Source organism: Pecten maximus, chromosome 2 (genome assembly GCF_902652985.1).
Source record: "Pecten maximus chromosome 2, xPecMax1.1, whole genome shotgun sequence".
NCBI lineage: Eukaryota > Metazoa > Mollusca > Bivalvia > Pectinida > Pectinidae > Pecten > Pecten maximus.
The window spans coordinates 39814155-39834678 of NC_047016.1; the positions used below are offsets into that span (position 1 = coordinate 39814155).

The following is a 20524-nucleotide window of genomic DNA, read 5'->3' on the forward strand; positions in this document are numbered from 1 at the left end:
ATTATAATTTAACACATTTCATTCCATTCTGATCGTATTTCATGAGAGCTGCACGAAATTGTTAGGTTTTTTCCCCCAACATGTAGGTTTATGTAAGAAAATGACCAAACAATTCCGTCGCAATGGCGAATGACAACGGAAGTCTTACTGAAGCCTTTTACCCCTACTGACAATATTGGACTTCAAATGATAGATGAATTGCAAAGTCCACTAAAATTTCTTAGGGTTGAAAGGGTTAGGAACCAGAATACGCAGGAGTCACTCTCATCTAGAGTTTTACCTTTTATACACGTCTTTCTATCGGATGAAAGCGTGAAGCCGTCCTCACAGAAACAGTTGTAACTTCCATCAGCGTCCACACAAATCTGATTGCATGAGTGTGTGCCCGTTGCACATTCATCAACGTCTGGATAGGAAATAACACAATATATTATAATATAGTTTTTAATCATAGAAATCATTAAAAAAAATTGTAAGGATATTTGTTACATTGATCACGAATGATTCTGTTTTTATTATGCATTTAATTTGTTTATGTGTGTCTTAAAAAGAGTCTTCTTATTTTTTGAAATTCAATTTAATGGACAGTGATACATTTATATGAACAATATGACCTTGGTTAAATACGAAAAGTATTGACACTTATCAATATCATATACAAAATCCTCGTACGCACGTGCTAGGCCCGCCTTGATGTAATATGCAGAAGACTGACACGTGTCAATTGCATTTACATTACTCACTTTGTCATGTGTTTTCCATCTATAATGTAGCCTATTGAACACTGACGCGTGTGGATATTTACTTGAGCACGTGATAGGGCTTTCCTTGAAATAGCTTATTGGACACTGACACGTGACGATACTTACTTGAGCACGTGATGGGGCTATCCTTGATGTAGCCTGTTGGACACTGACACGTGACGATACTTACTTGAGCACGTGATGGGGCTATCCTTAATATAGCCTGTTGGACACTGACACGTCACGATACTTACTTGAGCACGTGATGGGGCTATCCTTGATGTAGCATATTAGACACTGACACGTGACGATACTTACATGAGCACGTGTTAGGGCTTTTTTTATGTAGCCTGTTGGACACTGACACGTGACGATACTTACATGAGCACGTGTTAGGGCTTTTTTTTATGTAGCCTGTTGGACACTGACACGTGACGATACTTACTTGAGCACGTGGTGGGACTATCCTTAATATAGCCTGTTGGACACTGACACGTATATCCCCCGTCGTTATCCTCACAGAGAGCATTGCCTACACATGTGTGTGTTTCCAACTGACATTCATTTATATCTGTAACGAATATACACACAATTATACCCTTAATACAATGTAGTTAGCTTCTACACTTCATATAAGTTATTGAATGACCATATATTTGTATTACAAATTAACACTCTGATTTTATGTTAATTATTCTAGAGTAAAATTATGCATGCATGGCACTGTAATGCTAATAAACGTCTACTCTGATGAAATAACCGACAATGACAGATACCCAACATCAAGATATTTAAACTTTCTGAAATACACTTGTACTTTTACAAATTTTGACCGGCTAGCTTACATTAAGATAAGCCTATATTTCTCTAATGTATTGTAGATTTTGATATGTTGTTATACTTTTCATAACTTAATTGATATGTGACTATCCTATCACTTACATTAAGCGATATGGACAAACAGTTTTGGATACAACAGTCTATCTTTGCCTTTTGCATACGGATATCAGTCTGGTCACCATGAACAACATGTATGACTTATGTCCAGACAAGATTATCTAAAAACTGCATTTTTTTTGTTGGAAAATATATAAACTAATGATTGGAAGAACAACGTTGTGACCTTCTATGGGTTCAACAACGAACAAAAACTTGAAAAAATCACGACTTCCATTGCAAAATTATCAAAGTAAAATAAAAAATCATAAGATATACATGTAATGTAAATTTAATATAGAGTTACTTACTGACACAAGTGTTGTTGATGTGCTCGTATCCACTGAAACAATAACATATATACAAGCCGTTGATATTCTGACAGGTTTTGTCCGCTCCACAGATGAGAGGGTTGATCTCGCACTCATTGATATCTGTTTTACACTCAGTCCCAGTCCATCCACTCATACAAATGCATCCCAGAGCCACATCACATGTAGACGCCCCTACACCACACGTGCAGGTACTGGCACAATTTTGGCCATATGCTGGAAACTCGCATGCTAAATAAAAGGAGACAACGTATGGAAGGATTGTAAAAAAAAGCACAAACGATGTAAACACATGGCAGTATATAGTGTGTTTTTAGATACAACAGAGCCATTTAAACTACATATTTTTTTTAATATTCTATGAAGAATTCTTTAGGTGACAGAGGAAGCTCAAAAAGGTCGAAAAATGTCAGGTGCAATACTCATTCATTATATCAATTGCATTATTTTCAATTTTTATTTCGAATGAATGGTGAGCATATGTATATATTCTGACCAGCGCCACTATCAAAACGAAACAAAACGTGATATGCAGGTTTTAAAGTTTATAATGTATATTAGTAGTTTGAAATATTTCCCTATTGGATTTGTACATTTTTAGTATTGGAAGCCTAGTTTTACCGTTACAAGACGTTTTGTCCGGATCCAGAGAGTACCCAACTGCACATGTACACTCGTAGCTCCCAACGTTGTTGCTGCACTCATGTTGGCAAATATTCCTCTCACATTCGTTGATATCTGAAAAAAAGTTATGTTCGTGTAATAAGATAATAATATCTAAAAATTTAAAGGCCTGTCACACTGTTCCCGGCTGTTCATACGTGCTCTGACCTGTCATTACCTCGCAGGTACATATATAGCCCGGCCGGTCTTGTGCGCAGGTGTACAAGGAGGTCCAAGATGTTCCGGATAAGTTGAATGAGTTTTCCCGAAAGCTCCGCGCAGAACACCAGCAGGAGGTCCTTAGCGAACGTAACTCACAGACGCTAGACCCGCTTCAAGACAGTAGGTTGACCGTGAACATGTGGCCACCTCGCATATGCACATGTCAGCTGTGGTCTCTGAGCAAATTGAGGTCATATTGGGAGCCATCGTATGTCTTCCTGCTGGTAATCTGAGGGCCGACTGTGGCCAAGCTTGTGGCATTCTGCGAGGACCTCTCTCAAATAAATAGTCCCCTCAGAAAGATTCCTTCAGTTATCAGTCTGGTTATGAGGATACAGGACCTCTAAACAGTATAGCAAACACAGCATGCATTCAGTATCATTTCGGAAGTTACCTGGTGATCGCTTGTAAGGATCAACAACATTGTACATGCATATGAAGAATTTGAAGTTTTCCGACGGGCATTTTAACACTATGACATCAGGCTGAGAAATAAGGACCTGTATGTATATGCCCTCGCGTCTTGCAGGCAACTCCAATGCAGGTATCATGTAGCTGGCACGCAAGTAGCCCGCCTGCAGCTCGGAGCTAACACGGATCTCTCTGGAATATCACATGAGTCATCCTCGCGACTGCTGCGCAGGGTACGCAAAGCCAATGAAGAATGCATGGAACGATGTAACTGGGTCTTACGGCCTTCAGTGGCGAATTATAAGGATTTGTGTTTTCAAAACCATTCATATCAGTTGACCTTTCAATGCATCATCTATTATTAATACTATACGATATAAGATCTTAAATATGTGTTGCCTAATGATATTCAGCTGACATCTTCAACAAAAAATATGGATAAGGATAAACACACTTGATAAACAGGCTCTCAAAGCATTGTATTAAAACATTTGGATGTGATAAATAACAACAATTTATACAAGATATAATGTCCCAACTATATACAGACATTTCGTATTGATATAAAATAATTCTTACCAACGCAATTCTTCCCAGAAGAATCAAGCTCGTATCCTCCGGGACATTGACACTTGAAATTCTCGCTGTCGGTAGCATTTGAGCAGGCATACGAGCAATTAAGGGTTTCACAAACATCAACAACTGTAACTGATAAATAATTATATTCATTTATAAGCAATAGACAAATTATGCTTTTGTTCTAATACTTAAATGTGCAGTATGGTGCAGCAAGTGTTTTACGTAAAACGTGCGAATGGTCTTAGTCTAGAAGGAAACCGGAGAAACCCTACGTGGTCGGGCAGGTGACCCCATACCATGTCACGCCTGATCGGAGAATCGAACCCCGCCCGCCTAGGTGAAAGGCAAGTGTGTTACTACTGTGCCATCCCATCCGACCACTCAAAGGGCACCACTGTACCTGTGCCACTCGACTACTCAAAATTGATAACTCCAAATTGATACTTCTTCTTTCAAATAGTTTCAAAAAGTATCGTTACGCATGTCTTTGCAATGATAATACTTCGTGAAATGTATCATGTGTGTGAACAGCTCCTTTAGCGGCTTATAATCTCAATAATAATCCATATGGTGATAGCTTTATAAATAAACAATAATAATAAACAAATTCAAATATGTAACCTTCAGTTCAACAACACATAGCGTACACGATACATTGTGTCTACATTTAGATGTATGTAACAGAGCATATGATTAATCAAATTGAAATCACTGCCTCCGCTAGGGATCGAACCCGGGACCTCTGGCTTACTAGTTTTACGCTCAACTGATCGAGCTAAAGAGAAGATCTCTCTAGCCGAGCAGTATATTGCGGCTTGTATTTACTAGGGTTACATACTCCCCCTCCAGGAATGAACTCATCCCCGAAGTATGAAATACACTGTATAGTTAATTCTAGTTGTTAGGTAAGGTAACCCTTTCTATTTCTTAAAAATCAACAAAAGTGACAAACACTCCCTTTCGGCTTACCTTTACTGCATGTTTTGCCATCTCCTTGTATTTGATAGCCAAAGAAACATGTGCAGGTGAAACTTCCGTCATTGTTAACACATAGTTGTTCACATCCGTCTGTATCTTCGATACATTCGTTGATATCTACAGTACAAATATATGGAATGATACGTATTTAGTCAATTTGAATTTTGAAATTAAGCATCCATATCTCTTTTAACTAGTATCGCATGAAACCTTAAAAAGTAACGGCAGATATCAATTATCTAGAGCATGATAAACTGTTCATATAGTTTTACTCTAAAAATGTTTCAATTGATCAAACATACGAAGTTATGCGCAAACATTTATCTATAAATATGTTATTAACTCAATTTTAGCAGTCATCATGAGTCTTTTTCGGCAAACATATAAAATGTTCGAAATTACGGATATACGCGACGTGTGAAATTCAATTCAACAAATTTCTATGTTTCTGTATTGCTGAATAATCAGAATTTGATCACAATTGAAAGCAAATACATTGCCATTGTTTGACAAACTTTAAAGATGGATGGAATGACAAAATCTTAGAAAATTAATACAGAAAATGAAGTACATATATAATAATAAAATTAGTGTATGTAGCCAGAATACAGTATCATCAAGGTTTAAAGTCATTATATACATGTACATACCCACACAAACGCCTTTGGTATATCGGTAGCCATTGCGACAGCTACACATGAAGCTTCCCTCCGTGTTAGTACAATCCTGACTACATGTATTGACACTGGCATTCAAACATTCGTTAACGTCTGAAAATAATTTGTTTTTATATCAATAGTTATTTAAATTTTTTATAGACATGTATTTAATATAATAATGAATTGGGTATAAATGGTATGCATGAAGTTTGTATATAATAATACCCCGTATTATTCTAGGATTCGACAACATATTCATACATCCGGGGCCCAGTTGTTCAAAAGGTGATTAGCTTAATCACTGGATTAGTGAAAATTTCATTACTCATTTGTTGCAAAACCTGTGAGTATATCAACTTTAAATTATGCTAGTTGGAAGTGAATTTCAGAGTTTCATAAAGTTTTGTCAAGCTAATTCTACCATAAATTATTATATCAGGATTTGAAAAATGTTGTTAAGATGTGATTAGCCTAATCCCCTTTTGAACTACTGGGCACAGGAAGTGAAAATAAACATTTCTATTCATGTCTAGTAATGTTCAAAATAAATATGTCTGGTATAGATTGTACTTAAAGACAGTATCTTAAACAACGAAGAAAAACAATATCCAGTTGTTTTTTACTTGGAAGATTCATATTAATTTGATTTCTTGAATAAGCTATTAAACGAACATGTACATATCAGTTTGTTACAGTATTCACATCCAGAACCTGAATGATCAACCAGATCTATATGAAGTAACTACTACATCCAAAACCTGAATAATCAATAAGATCTGTAAGAAGTAACTACCACGTCCAAAACCTGAATGATCAACCAGATCTGTGTGAACTACCACATCCAAAACCTGAATGATCAACCAGATCTGTACGAAGTAACTACCACATCCAGAACATGATTGATGAACCAGATCTGTACGAAGTAACTACCACATCCAAAACCTGAATGATCAACCAGATCTGTGTGAAGTAACTAACACATCCAGAACCAGAATGATGAACCAGATCTGTACGAAGTAACTACCACATCCAGAACCTGAATGATCAACCAGATCTGTATGAAGTAACTACCACATCAAGAACCTGAATGATGAACCAGATCTGTAAGAAGTAACTACCACATCCAAAACCTGAATGATCAACCAGATCTGTATGAAGTAACTACCACATCCAGAACATGAATGATCAACCAGATCTGTAAGAAGTAACTACCACATCCAGAACCTGAATGATCAACCAGATCTGTATGAAGTAACTACCACATCCAGAACCTGAATGATGAACCAGATATGTAAGACGTTACTACCACATCCAAAACCTGAATGATCAACCAGATCTGTATGAAGTAACTACCACATCCAGAACATGAATGATCAACCAGATCTGTATGAAGTAACTACCACATCCAGAACATGAATGATCAACCAGATCTGTAAGAAGTAACTACCACATCCAAAACCTGAATGATCAACCAGATCTGTATGAAGTAACTACCACATCCAGAACATGAATGATCAACCAGATCTGTAAGAAGTAACTACCACATCCAGAACCTGAATGATGAACCAGATCTGTACGAAGTAACTACCACATCCAAAACCTGAATGATCAACCAGATCTGTATGAAGTAACTACCACATCCAGAACATGAATGATCAACCAGATCTGTAAGAAGTAACTACCACATCCAAAACCTGAATGATCAACCAGATCTGTATGAAGTAACTACCACATCCAGAACATGAATGATCAACCAGATCTGTAAGAAGTAACTACCACATCCAAAACCTGAATGATCAACCAGATCTGTAAGAAGTAACTACCACATCCAAAACCTGAATGATCAACCAGATCTGTATGAAGTAACTACCACATCCAGAACATGAATGATCAACCAGATCTGTAAGAAGTAACTACCACATCCAGAACCTGAATGATGAACCAGATCTGTACGAAGTAACTACCACATCCAAAATCTGAATGATCAACCAGATCTGTATGAAGTAACTACCACATCCAGAACATGAATGATCAACCAGATCTGTAAAAAGTAACTACCACATCCAAAACCTGAATGATCAACCAGATCTGTATGAAGTAACTACCACATCCAGAACATGAATGATCAACCAGATCTGTAAGAAGTAACTACCACATCCAGAACCTGAATGATGAACCAGATCTGTACGAAGTAACTACCACATCCAAAACCTGAATGATCAACCAGATCTGTATGAAGTAACTACCACATCCAGAACATGAATGATCAACCAGATCTGTAAGAAGTAACTACCACATCCAAAACCTGAATGATCAACCAGATCTGTATGAAGTAACTACCACATCCAGAACATGAATGATCAACCAGATCTGTAAGAAGTAACTACCACATCCAAAACCTGAACTACCAAATCCAAAACCTGAATGATCAACCAGATCTGTAAGAAGTAACTTACCTTTACATACACTTCCTACCACTTCATAACCAGCAGGACAATTAGAGCAAATGAATGGCGCCCCGTACAACGCTTCTTCGGTCGGAGTCAGGTCTGTACAGTTCCGTTTGACAGAGCAAGGACTACCAACACACCCGTCTACCTCCGCCTCACAGTTAGTACCTTACATCGCACATGAACACATAAATGTAAGTAAATTATCATTTTTCTTGTTTTTCACATCTACTACACATAAAAAGTATTAAGAACTAAATAATTACAAACTACCGACATAACACTGAATTCAAAGGAACAATGTCTAGAGAAATATAGTCATGCGAAGAGTGGAATATAGAGTATACTGATTGTTGAACATCATAGATATTTTACGAGTATGACAGAACATTGAAATAATTGATATTTTACACGATCCTATCACATTCGTAAGATATATTTGATATTCTTCGGGAAAATACTCATTTTGTTCCTATTGAGGTTACTTTTTAAGACGAAAACAACTATGCGGTGTACAATTTTGGCGATGTGTTTTTATGACGTTACCCTTGCGAACGCCATTTGGAATTTAAAAAGCAATTTAAGAGTTTTATATTGGTGAATTTTGCTAACAGATATGTTGTCAAATGTGAATTTGGTTAACAATGAAATGTATAAGTTGCAGAGGTATAGAAAAAAAAAAAAAAAAAAAAAACTCCAAAAAATTATATTGTTTTCGTTTCATTACGTTTTTACGGAGTTGCAATTCATCGGTCAAAATGCATTGTAATGATTCTGTTGATAAAAGCCTCTTTTTCCCCACAGAAGCCCAGAAATGTACAGACATGTCTAATTAGACATTCCATTCTCACTATCAAACGTAATTATTGCCATAACCTCTTGTTAATTCCATAGAAATAAATAATTAACTACACAGTTGCTTACCTTCGTATCCGATGTTGCATTCACAGGTAGCGTACTGGAAGTCGTCGTCTGTGGTTGGAATGGTCCTGGAGTAGCTACAGTTTCCATTACCACTACATCCAGAACAGAGGACGATCTTTACGTTTAGTGGAGACGCGGAAAAGTTGTAATTGTCTACTGCGGTCAAACTGGAAACAATGGAATAAAGTTAAGATTAGCAATTTACGAAACTGAAAACTGCGTAAAAGCGTCTGTAAACAATCATTGCAGACAAATTATTTGGTAGACTAAGTAAGCCGAAAAGAGAAATTGGGAATATGGTTTTAAAAAGACACAAGATGAGGAGGTTCTGTGTAAACTTAAAATAACTTTCCGGAAAAACCAAGGCCAGATTAGTGTTATATCGCCTTTGTGTGCCCCTTCTTCTTTAAGCGTATGTTGTTTCGTTTGATTGGTCAGTTCAGTTTTGTTCTTTTTGTTAACCTGGTATATATCACTCGGGTATGACAAGGGTCATTCAGTTGCACTGCCCCGTCCAAGTCAGCGGTTTTCACCATAAAGATTTACAATGATATATATAGATTCCCATAGTCAAATGTAAGTCAAAGAAACAAATGGATGAACTGTTGTTGTGGGCCTAAGCAGGTGGTGTAAAAGCCATAGAGAAAGCACAAGGATTCCCACTAGAGAGCCCTACGTAATCACATTTTCTAGAAACAAAATTTGATACAGAATAACATATAAGGAAAGCATGTTAGGACATAGAGTCAAATAGAGTACGTCATCAGAAAGAGAAAAAAGAGGCGACGAACAATTAGCTTGACGTAAATTACAAAATGTCGAGCATTGGTAGCCAGTCTACCATGGTTACCATAGTTACATACCTTATTCCGACTACGTCAGTATTTTGCGGGGTCCAACTAACAAGTCCAGAAGAGTTATCAAGGCTGAAGTTGGCGGCAGGTTGATTGATGATACTGCAGCCAAGAAAAACAACGAATTTCAATTAATCATAAAATTGGCAACATGTGATATAGATAAACTTTCTGATATTCAAAGCGTTGTAATGAAAACAAAAACAAAAAACACACAAACAAACGAACTTAAAGCTTTTGCTCCTTTTTGAATTACTCATTCATTTGATCATTTGATTTTAATCATATAACACTGAGAGACATTAAAGTGAACTAAGTTACAATTTTATTTGCTAAATCTTTGCCAACACAAGATCTCAACTGATTACCGTTTCTTAAAATCTGATACAAATATACATGTTCCAGAGAAAATACGATATGTAAACATGGCAAAGTGCAAGCCACGTATGAAATATGAGACGACTTCACTCTAATATCTTACACGTAAGAAGGGGTGTTGGCCTGGTCCGAATCAGTCACGGTCACTGTGAAGCTTGATAGTTTGCCGACTTCCGCAGTTATCGATGTCGTACCATTAACTACCGGTGGTTTATTTTCTGCAAGAGAAAGCGTTTACATGACAAGTCAATTGCAACCAATCACAAGTATGTGCCGATTCGTGATACAGAAACAGGTTTAAACCAATCACACTTTTGACAAGCATCACGTCATAAAATACCACACAATTCCTTAGATGTCGTTATATAATACTTACGCAAGACATCGCGGGTTGAAGTAGCTTGCGTATCAATTTTGTCAGACGACATGGCCACTGTCCTGTCTTTTGTCACCAGGTAATCGAAGACGCATGGACCACTTTCTCTGCCACAAACTTGTTGGGCCTCCTGAATTTGGCTTGAATTAAAGTCAGTTTGGAAAACTGGTACGAAAGATGGATCGTTGAAAGTTGAATAATTCTTTCCAAAATAGTCGAAACATGACTTGCCCTTGTCGACGGCCCCTTAAATGAAAAGACACAAAAATAATAAATAGGATTAATTATGCTGAAATATCCGCCTTGATAAATATTTAACAAAGCCATGTAACTGAAACTGGTTGTCTTAGCAAACGTGTAGTACAGTTACAAAGAAAAAAATCACATATGTTTAGAGCTACTACATCATCGACTGCGTATACACCGACAAAAATGAGAACAATGTTCCTTGCTACACGTACAATTGTGACCTCTGTAAGGGAAAATAGAGAGGGTCATACAAAAATACAATTTTAGGTAAAAATAACAATGTTCTAACAACCAGCACAGTACACAAATATACTTACATGTCTGACCATAGTCGAAAATTTCCTTCTCTGTTAAATTGCCCCGAATTACTGTGCCGTTTGGAAAGATAAAATCGTCGTCTGGATCATCATTGAAATTTCCCAGTAACCCAGTCAACGAGCCTTTCAAGCCATCTGGTATAGACGGCGAAATAGACAACATCCGGGCGCTCACTTGGATGCGCAATGAGATGTCTAAGCAGAAAAATAGAAAATGAAAGTGAGTAGTCGTAAGCCACCATATTTGTTTTGATAAAACATAACATTTTTGAAAGAAAATCAAATTGAAAATTTCAAAAGAACTTTCGAAGTAAAGTTGGGGTTGTTTAGATGACTATAGGAATTATCATTTGGTATTTTATGATAGCAAGGCTATATTGTGTAAATGACGTGCACATTTAAAAAATGGTTTGTTATATAATGGTTGTAATAAATAAAGCATGTGGCAATTATATAACCAACAATATTCCCCGGTGAAACAAACTAGCAAGCAAAATTACTATCTTGAAGGTATTCAATATACAATTTAAGATTTATCTATACCAACGGTGAAATCTAGGATCATTGCACAATAGTCTCTTAACAAAAACATGCCCCATATACACTTTAACAGATTGTTAGTTGGACATACCTGAGTTGATGAGCCCTAGGAAAAGTGTATCCTCGAGTCGCACTGCGTTTATCTGATTTTTCACAATGGTACTGAAACCAGTGTCGTTGTGGAAGGGAAACGTAAAGTCCCGTCCATCCAGATATATCTCCATACCTGAAAGGATAAGGACAATGCCCGTTGTCAGTATAATGTGACCGGGTGGGGTGTCCTGCTGGGTGTCTTCGGCAGTAGGCTTCAGTGAGATAGCACTATAAATCGGCAAAAGTTCCGGCCTATCACAAGGAGACTTAACACGAACATACCGCAGCCTCCCAAAACACACATACGCACTCACCACACGCATGCATGTCGCACGCATGGGAGGCCGTCCTTAAATGACCTTAGCTGTTAATAGGACGCTAAACAAAATAAACCAAACCAAACCAAACAATACATACATGGGCTTTAAAAGGAATGTACAAAAGGACATACATGATATAAAAAGCTTTCACTATATATTGAGAGTAGGGTACAGTAGAGCTTAACATTATCATACAGAGTTTGGTCCTTCCAGGACTCGCCAGGGATGTCGGGGACATCATACAGGGTGTTGGTCCTCCTACGACTCGTCAGTAATATTAGCTGTCTTGTCATTTTGGACTCGTCAGTGATGTCGGGGAAGGTGGGGAAGGTGCACAAATCTTATAATTCAAAATCATTCAAAAAATTTAATATTGGATGTGAAAATAATTTCAAAATACAGGTTGATCCTTGTCAGTATTCAAATGAATTGAAAAACGCGACAAAGGTAGCTTAACTGCATGCACAGCAGACTCATCTCGTGGACTGATAACATAAATTTCTTAACCAATGGAAATGCTTGTTACAAGCAAGATTAAATCATTAAATGATATTGCTACTGCATCATTTTGACTTCATCTAACCTATTTGCGTCACTTTGTAGTTATTATCAAATTATACCCTTAGCGTCACTGACTAGACCTAAAGAACTAAGCCCTGTATTATGCAGTTTAATTAATTTTGGTAGATCCAGATACGAACACTTCAAAACAATTTCCTTGATGTTCCCATTTCGTTACACACAAAGGTAAAACAAAAATTACATATTTTGTACATTAAACATATCATTGACTTTTAACACATTATGGTATGTTTGTCTGCTAAGGTACGCATTGATTACCTCTAAAAATGTCATATAAAAAGAGTTCAGTGGTTAAATATCTAAGAGAAAATCGAAGCCGGTGAAGGATGATAAAGCTGGAACATTTTCCATATTTCTTTGTTCATTGTGTTATATTTCTGTAAATGAAACCATAAACCATCAATAAAAACCAATCCGACCAACCACTTACTTGTTTTGTCATCGGAAAGTTGAACCTGGAAGGTAACGTTGGCGTTGAAATCTTTGCCAGCAAATGCCGTGAACACAGTGGCCCCGACGTCTGTTCCGTTTTCAGATACAGCCTGTCCCGTTCGTGCCTGCAGTTCAACACTGTGATTCCCGTTATCGACCTTCAGCATGATGTATTCTCCCTTACCATTGAAGGTGAATGATGAACCGTCAAGAGTCGTGAAATGAGGATCGCCAAACAGGAAGCCTGCGTATAATTATCATGTAATGTAAACATTGCGATATATTTCTTATATTATTCACGCAATGTGATATTTACTATATATGCATGTACATGTATATATATATATATATATATAAAAAAAAAACAAAAACAAAAACAAAGAAACAAAAACCCAACAATAACAACAAAAACAAAACCAGCATTTGACTAACTTAAACATATTATAATTTTGTTGTGATTTGATAAAAAGTAAGCTAATCTTTAATTAATCAAACAAGTTTAATCAACAAATGATAAACTTTTTGTTCGTGTCTTATAGTAGAAGCATAAGGAAGTGAAAAAAACCGGAATTATTATTGGATAATAGTAAATATTCATATGTTACAAAATAGTCTAAGCACGTTATATCAACTTATATTAATCACGCTTAATTTTGTTTGCCCAATACCTTTCTACGTCCGATCGGGAAATCGAACCCCTGCCGCCTAGGTGAAAGACAAGTGTGTTACCACTGTGCCACTCGACCATCCAGCTTTAATAAGTCATAGTATTATAAGTAAATTCGCAGCACTGACTTACCGATTCGAAAAAGTGATATGACACGACAAACGGGCGTGATTGGTCGGAGATTTCGCCAATAGCGACAGCCATTTGATTCTTCACAACATTTCCTCCTAGGAATGCCATCTTGAGCCTCAAAGCCAGGGAAAAGAGGATGCCTCGAAAGGAAACGAGACTCTTGCGGGATTAAAAATCCGAACGGACCTCTATAGCAACATTCCTAAAAACATGACAGATTAGAATTAGATATAGATAAATCGAAACGGCACACATAGTATCGGTTCATACAACTTCAATGAAAATACATTAGTTTATTTGTTTAACGTCCTAATAACACCCTGGGTCATGCACAATTCATATTGATGACCGAATGATGATTATATGAGTGTTTGAGTCTACATGTAATGAAATAAAAACCGAAATGTACAGGAAAAGGGCATATCATATGCAAATACCGTATGTCTTTGTGGTAATTAGTGATACTTCGGGTCGAGTTAATAACTTTCAGGACTTAATACTCAAAGAATTTCCATTTATCTTTAGAGTAAAACTGACGTATTTATGTAAAGATTATAAATTTTACTACTTTGAAAAAATACATCTTTTCCAGTAAGTTTAATATTGACGACCTAAACTTTATTCAAACGAAGGCATGTCCCTTTAAGAACGTACCAGGTTTTGGAGGTGGAGGAAAGCCGGAGTACCCGGAGAAAAAAACCTACGTTCAGGACCAGGTAACTGGACTCAGGGTAAGATACTCCATAATCAACACTGGTATTGGGTTTTCCATGTTCATCATAATAATCGAAAATATCGCTTTTGCATATTTCGAAACTTACCCTGGTAGCAGGAAATATACTCTCTAGTAGTCCGGCAACACAGTACATGCCATCCCGGTAGTAAGGAGGCAAAATGGAGTATCGCCAGTCAAGCAAACGCGTTACAGGATCGCATGGGCAAACCGTGGTGATGTCCGGAACCAGAAGGGCGAATGGGTTCGGGTTGGTAACAGTTCCAGCAATGTTTCCGTTATACCAGGCGAGGCATTCCAAAAGGGGCGTAGTGCCTTGGACGTCCGTGGGAGTTATTTCGTAAAAGTAGAAGCCGACCAAATCTGAATTATAAAGTACATGAATTACATTGTTATTTACCTTTATGGTATATAAAATTACATTTAGCTCACCATCGGATTCCTTACTAGGTAAACAATATACATTTTCCACGTCGCTTTCCTTTCCTCATCGAAAGTCTATACTTGTGTATTTTCATGTTAGAAAAATGTGTGTTTTCCCGATGTTAGAACAAATCCCGGTAAATAATGTTATAAAAACTGTCAAAAAAAACCCAAAAGACAAAAACGGATAGTGAATTTTTTTTAGAGTACCTTAAGAACCCAGAGGGCTTCTCAAAGGGGAAATTTTTGAGATAATATTCATCAAATCAATGTGAATAAAAATTCCCAAACTACAAAAGATGGCATAAATATCACAAATATATGTTGTAAATTAAATCCCTAGCTTACCCTGATTTCCTTTTAGCCTGTCTAACCTGGACGCGGAAGGTTGGAAGGAATGTTCGTTTTGTTCTATCAGGCGGCTGCTAAGCCTATAGCCAATTGATATTTGCCTGCCAATTGTCGGTTTCGCGTTGAAGTTTTCGTATAACGACATGTAGTATGACCTTACACCATTTGTTGTAATAACTGCCTGGAAGGATACATCCTGGAAAATAGAACACAATTTATTACATTTTTACCAGTGAAATATCAAAAATTATTCATTCTATAAAAGTGATATTTTCACTAGTGAAAAATATCACTTTTGCTGATTTGACCAATCAAATTAATGATTAGAAAATACCAAAATAATTGACCAATCAGAAAGCCCGACATATATGTCAGCATCTGGACAGGTGAAACTACTTTTTTTGTTTACAAATTATCGCTGTAGGCCTAGTTAGTTTACGGGGTAGGTTTTTCGTTGATAAAAAATGTAATAAACAGAATATCTAACAGTGTCTTCAGTAATACCAAATATGTTTCACTCGTGTGGCTAATATTTTGATATTTTTCACTCGTGCTGCGCACTCGTAAAAAAATATCAAAATATTAGCCCCACTCAAGAAATATATTTGGTATTACTGAAGACACTGTTAGATATCCTCTCTATATATAAACAACAGCATAGATATACAATAGAAGATTTGACAGAGAGTGAGGCGCCGAACTATTCTGTTAAATTTTTAAGGATGCAATAAATTATGACAGATCTCTTAGGTTACTGACAGGACGAAATATTAAAAGGGCTGAAAATAAGGAGGTAGTCCATGAGAATGCGATCAAACTCGACAAAAAGGGTAAAAAGAAATGAAACTTGTGTAACAAATAATTTGATCACATTTAAATTTTCACTAAACTCGTTATTTGCTTCATCAAATGCAGTAATACTCGTACCTCACTTGCTGAGCTTGCCGATACTTCCGGGTGGACTTTGTACCAGGTAACAACTAAAGCCCAGGCAGCTGTGTAGCTAGTATGGTTTTTATACGCGTTCACGAATCGGTCAATGGCGTCCAGGTTATTATTGAAGATGAGCATGTTCGTTCCAGGCTGGACATTGTTTCTGTCGTAGAGTTGATAAAAGATCTGACTGTCATTCAGCCGAGCAATGTCCATCCAGAAAGGCGCAAACAGGTCAGTGGTGAAGAATGGCGAATCGAACTGCTCGGGATTCAGCGAAAAGAAAGTCGTATCGAGGGAAATAAAACCATTGGCACCAACCTGAAAAATAACGGATATAGGTATAATATGACATGGATGTACAAGTGCAGACAATAAAAAAATCAAAAGATACTGAGTTTCTTATGCAGTATATGTCCCCTCTCGGCCTTTGACGCCCCCCCCCCCCCCCCCCAAAAAAAAAAAACCCAACAGAAACAAAAACAAAACAAAAACAAAAACAAAAAAAACAACAACAAGTTATTCGAATTAGCCCGAAATATTATGGCCCTTATCATTGTGTTGAGTTTGATAAAACCCCAAGGAAGCCGCTAGAACGCTAATTAACTTTGGCGTTACGCACGTGCATACTTACAAGAACATTTATATAAACCTATATTATCGGGTACGTACATTTCTACGGCAGGGGACTAATCAGTTATGCAAATGGAGTGAATGGAAAGCTGTTAGGCTGGACGTTTTGTTTGACCTTATCTCGACGGCAATTGATAAACTGGTATCTAAAAATTTATATTATTACCATAAATTATAATATTTGGGACTGAAGCTAATTTTCCTTATGTAATATTCCTGTATGTTAAGTGTATTGCACATATATACTAGGCAATTTTTGCATCATCTTAATTTTCATGATATTTGCATTATGGATACTTAAATACGTGAGTCTTGAGCAATTAAGATCATATTCCACAAATATATGGAAATATCTATTAAATCATTTTAAGGCCACATATATACAAGGTTGTTTGAAGTAACTTTGGGGGAAAGTTTGTCAACTGGCGGGTCGTTACAAAAAGAGACTGACCGTAAAAACAATGTTATGATTAAGAAATAAATCCTCAATTAACTAAGTTGAATGTTTAGAGTTTTGTCAATATCGGGATACAATCACATTCGAGCGAGAATTTCATTAATTAATTAAATATTTACACAAATCCCCCCCCCCCCCCCCCCCCCCCCCCCAGATTAACTTGTGAAACTTTAGCTTATGTTTTTATATACACATACTGAGAGGCTGTTGTATTCCTGATTCGTAGTAGGCAGAGGCACCGCCGGCGTCAGCAAATCGGACGACTGTTGCACGGACAATGACAAATCGCCTTGGTCTTCTCCAAACGCAAAGAATCCTGGAGATGTGGCTGGAATTAATACAAAAATATCTAGCTGTGATATTATAGACTAAAACAACACACAATTTTGTCCAAGATGCTAGAAATTACACCTTTTGTAACGACACCTGAATAGTACCCCTCCGTGACTGAGACAGTATAATATCGTCCCTGTGTGACTGAGACAGTATAATATCGTCCCTGTGTGACTGAGACAGTATAATATCGTCCCTGTGTGACTGAGACAGTAAAATATCGTCCTGTATGACTGAGACAGTATAATATCGTGCCCGTGTGACTGAGACAGTATAATATCGTGCCCCGTGTGACTGAGACAGTATAATATCGTCCCCGTGTGACTGAGACAGTATAATATCGTCCCCGTGTGACTGAGACAGTATAATATCGTCCCTGTGTGACTGAGACTGTAGAACACCCCCCCCCCCCCCCCCCTCGCTTGTAAATGAGACAGTAGAATGTCCTCCATTTGTAATTGAAACAGTATAATGTTATCCTTTTGTGGTTGAGACAGTCGAATATTGCCCCGCTACGAATAATACAGTAGAATGTCACCCGTTTGTAATGGTGACAGCCAGGCGTCGCTTCTTTATGAATGAGACTTTGAACAAGGTGATTTTCGTCCATTTCTAGAGTTGACTTGATAGTGAATATTAAAAATTTATTTTTCAATGCATTCATTTGGTTTTCACTCTAAATGATGCTTTTCATATTGATCATTCAAAAGCAGTACCTAGAAACTTTGTGAAATACCACTGCTCGATCTGACCACCCAATAGTCTTTAACGCTGACAGCACAAGTTAAAAAGCTTTTAAATGAGATTTGAAAAATACGAAATTTCAGTATTGAGAAATCGTTTCTGAGATATACCTCCATCTCTAAGGAAGTGTCGACATTTCAGTTTGTGCTCTACATGGAGACGTATACCCGGACCCGACCTCTATATAAAGGTCCAGAATTAGTTAAACAAGTATCTCTCTTTCAATACGTACGCAACGCGTCACGTGTCAAACTATGTCCGTCGTCACGTGTCAAACTATGTCCGTTCTGGATCTCTCCACCAACCAATCCACGTTATTTTTACAATAGCAGAATTTATCAGAAAATGAGAGAAAAAAAAATACAATTTAGATTACATTCATATATGAAATAATCTCGACGAAAGACAAAAAACAACAAAATCGACTAACTATCCTCCCTTGTATAATTCAATATTATGCCCATATAAGCAAGAATGTGTAAAAGCAGTAATATTTCCAGAAATATCCATCAGAATACGAATATTTGTCAAATATCCCAGAATTACTGGCACGTAGACTGCCAACCCCCTGTGGTCATGCTACATTTGTCAAGCGCACCTTTGACAGCGCGTGGCCACGATGTGGACGCACGTGAATAATGGAGGAACTATTTTAGATCTGTACATTTTCTGCCACTTATCATTTGAGTGCGAATTTTATTTTGAGAGGAATTTGGAGGATAGCTGGGAGGTACTGACCATCTTCCCTACTTCATTACGACCTAAGGTAAGTGTGTTGTCCTCCCTACTTCATTACTACCTAAGGTAAGTGTGTTGTCTTCCCTACTTCATTACGACCTAATGTAAGTGTGTTGTTCAGATCATGCAGTGTATACTACTTTACACGTGTGTTTGCCTGGAAGGTTGTTGGAGTGCAAGCAAGTGTGACAGTCGCACGAGCTTGTATACATTGTAGGTCAGTGTCGGTGCCCGTCAAAGCACAAGTCAAAATATCGGCACTTCCTTCAATACGACGACCGTAACAAACTGTAACCACAAGGGAACATCTCGAAAACGATTTCTGAATACTGAGACTTCGTACATATTTTAAAATCTCAATTGGAAGCTTTTGAACTTGCATTGTCAGCACAAGTTGGCATCCCATCTCCTTTACGCAGCACATGCACAGATTCGATCAGTCCACAAGTGCCTGACTCGTATCATATAATAATAACATATAAGAGTACATAAATGGATATGTACTATTATATGTTATTATTATGTAAAACGAGTCCGGCACCTGTGATAGGATCAACACTGACAACATCACAGTAGAACAATGTTTTGAAAAGAGCACACATCGCAGAGCTGACCGGTGGTGTACATAGCACAGGGGCCTGATAATTTGAGAGTCTTCTTGTATTTGGACATTCCAGTGTGTGTGTAAAGCAAATTTTCAGACGTTTAGTGGGAAGATTAGAATTCGCTGCCGTAGTAATATCATACTGCCACAGTACTGTTGCCGTAGTACTACCATACTGCCACAGTCCTGTTGCCGTAGTACTACCATACTGCCACAGTACTGCTGCCGTAGTACTACCATACTGCCACAGTACTGCTGCCGTAGTACTACCATACTGCCACAGTACTGTTGCCGTAGTACTACCATACTGCCACAGTACTGCTGCCGTATTACTACCATACTGCCACAGTACTGCTGCCGTAGTACTACTATACTGCCACAGTACTGCTGCCGTAGTACTACCATACTGCCACAGTACTGCTGCCGTATAACTACCATACTGCCACAGTACTGCTGCCGTAGTACTACCATACTGCCACAGTACTGCTGCCGTATTACTACCATACTGCCACAGTACTGCTGCCGTAGTACTACCATACTGCCACAGTACTGCTGCCATAGTACTACATACTGCCACAGTACTGCTGCTGTAGTACTACCATACTGCCACAGTACTGCTGCCGTAGGACTACCATACTGCCACAGTACTGTTGCCGCAGTACTACCATACTGCCACAGTACTGCTGCCGTAGTACTACCATACTGCCACAGTACTGCAGCCGTAGTACTACCATACTG

At 37.7% G+C, this 20524-nt stretch overlaps 1 protein-coding gene across 1 annotated transcript in view; it reads right to left on the bottom strand.

Moving 5' to 3' along the window:
* Positions 1–20524, bottom strand: part of LOC117342996 (mucin-2-like) — a 58536-nt gene that overhangs the window by 16211 nt on the left and 21801 nt on the right. Inside the window, exons 4-23 of the mRNA XM_033905326.1 lie at positions 17565–17695; positions 16272–16598; positions 15342–15540; positions 14659–14933; positions 13838–14039; positions 13037–13282; positions 11703–11837; positions 11072–11266; positions 10506–10751; positions 10233–10347; positions 9761–9853; positions 8898–9064; positions 7980–8141; positions 5515–5634; positions 4856–4981; positions 3887–4009; positions 2633–2749; positions 1991–2242; positions 1189–1314; positions 281–406 (exon numbers count right to left, since the gene is read on the bottom strand). Of these exons, the coding sequence (XP_033761217.1) occupies positions 281–406; positions 1189–1314; positions 1991–2242; positions 2633–2749; positions 3887–4009; positions 4856–4981; positions 5515–5634; positions 7980–8141; positions 8898–9064; positions 9761–9853; positions 10233–10347; positions 10506–10751; positions 11072–11266; positions 11703–11837; positions 13037–13282; positions 13838–14039; positions 14659–14933; positions 15342–15540; positions 16272–16598; positions 17565–17695 (3483 nt within the window). The remainder of the gene's footprint in view (positions 1–280; positions 407–1188; positions 1315–1990; positions 2243–2632; positions 2750–3886; positions 4010–4855; positions 4982–5514; positions 5635–7979; positions 8142–8897; positions 9065–9760; positions 9854–10232; positions 10348–10505; positions 10752–11071; positions 11267–11702; positions 11838–13036; positions 13283–13837; positions 14040–14658; positions 14934–15341; positions 15541–16271; positions 16599–17564; positions 17696–20524) is intronic.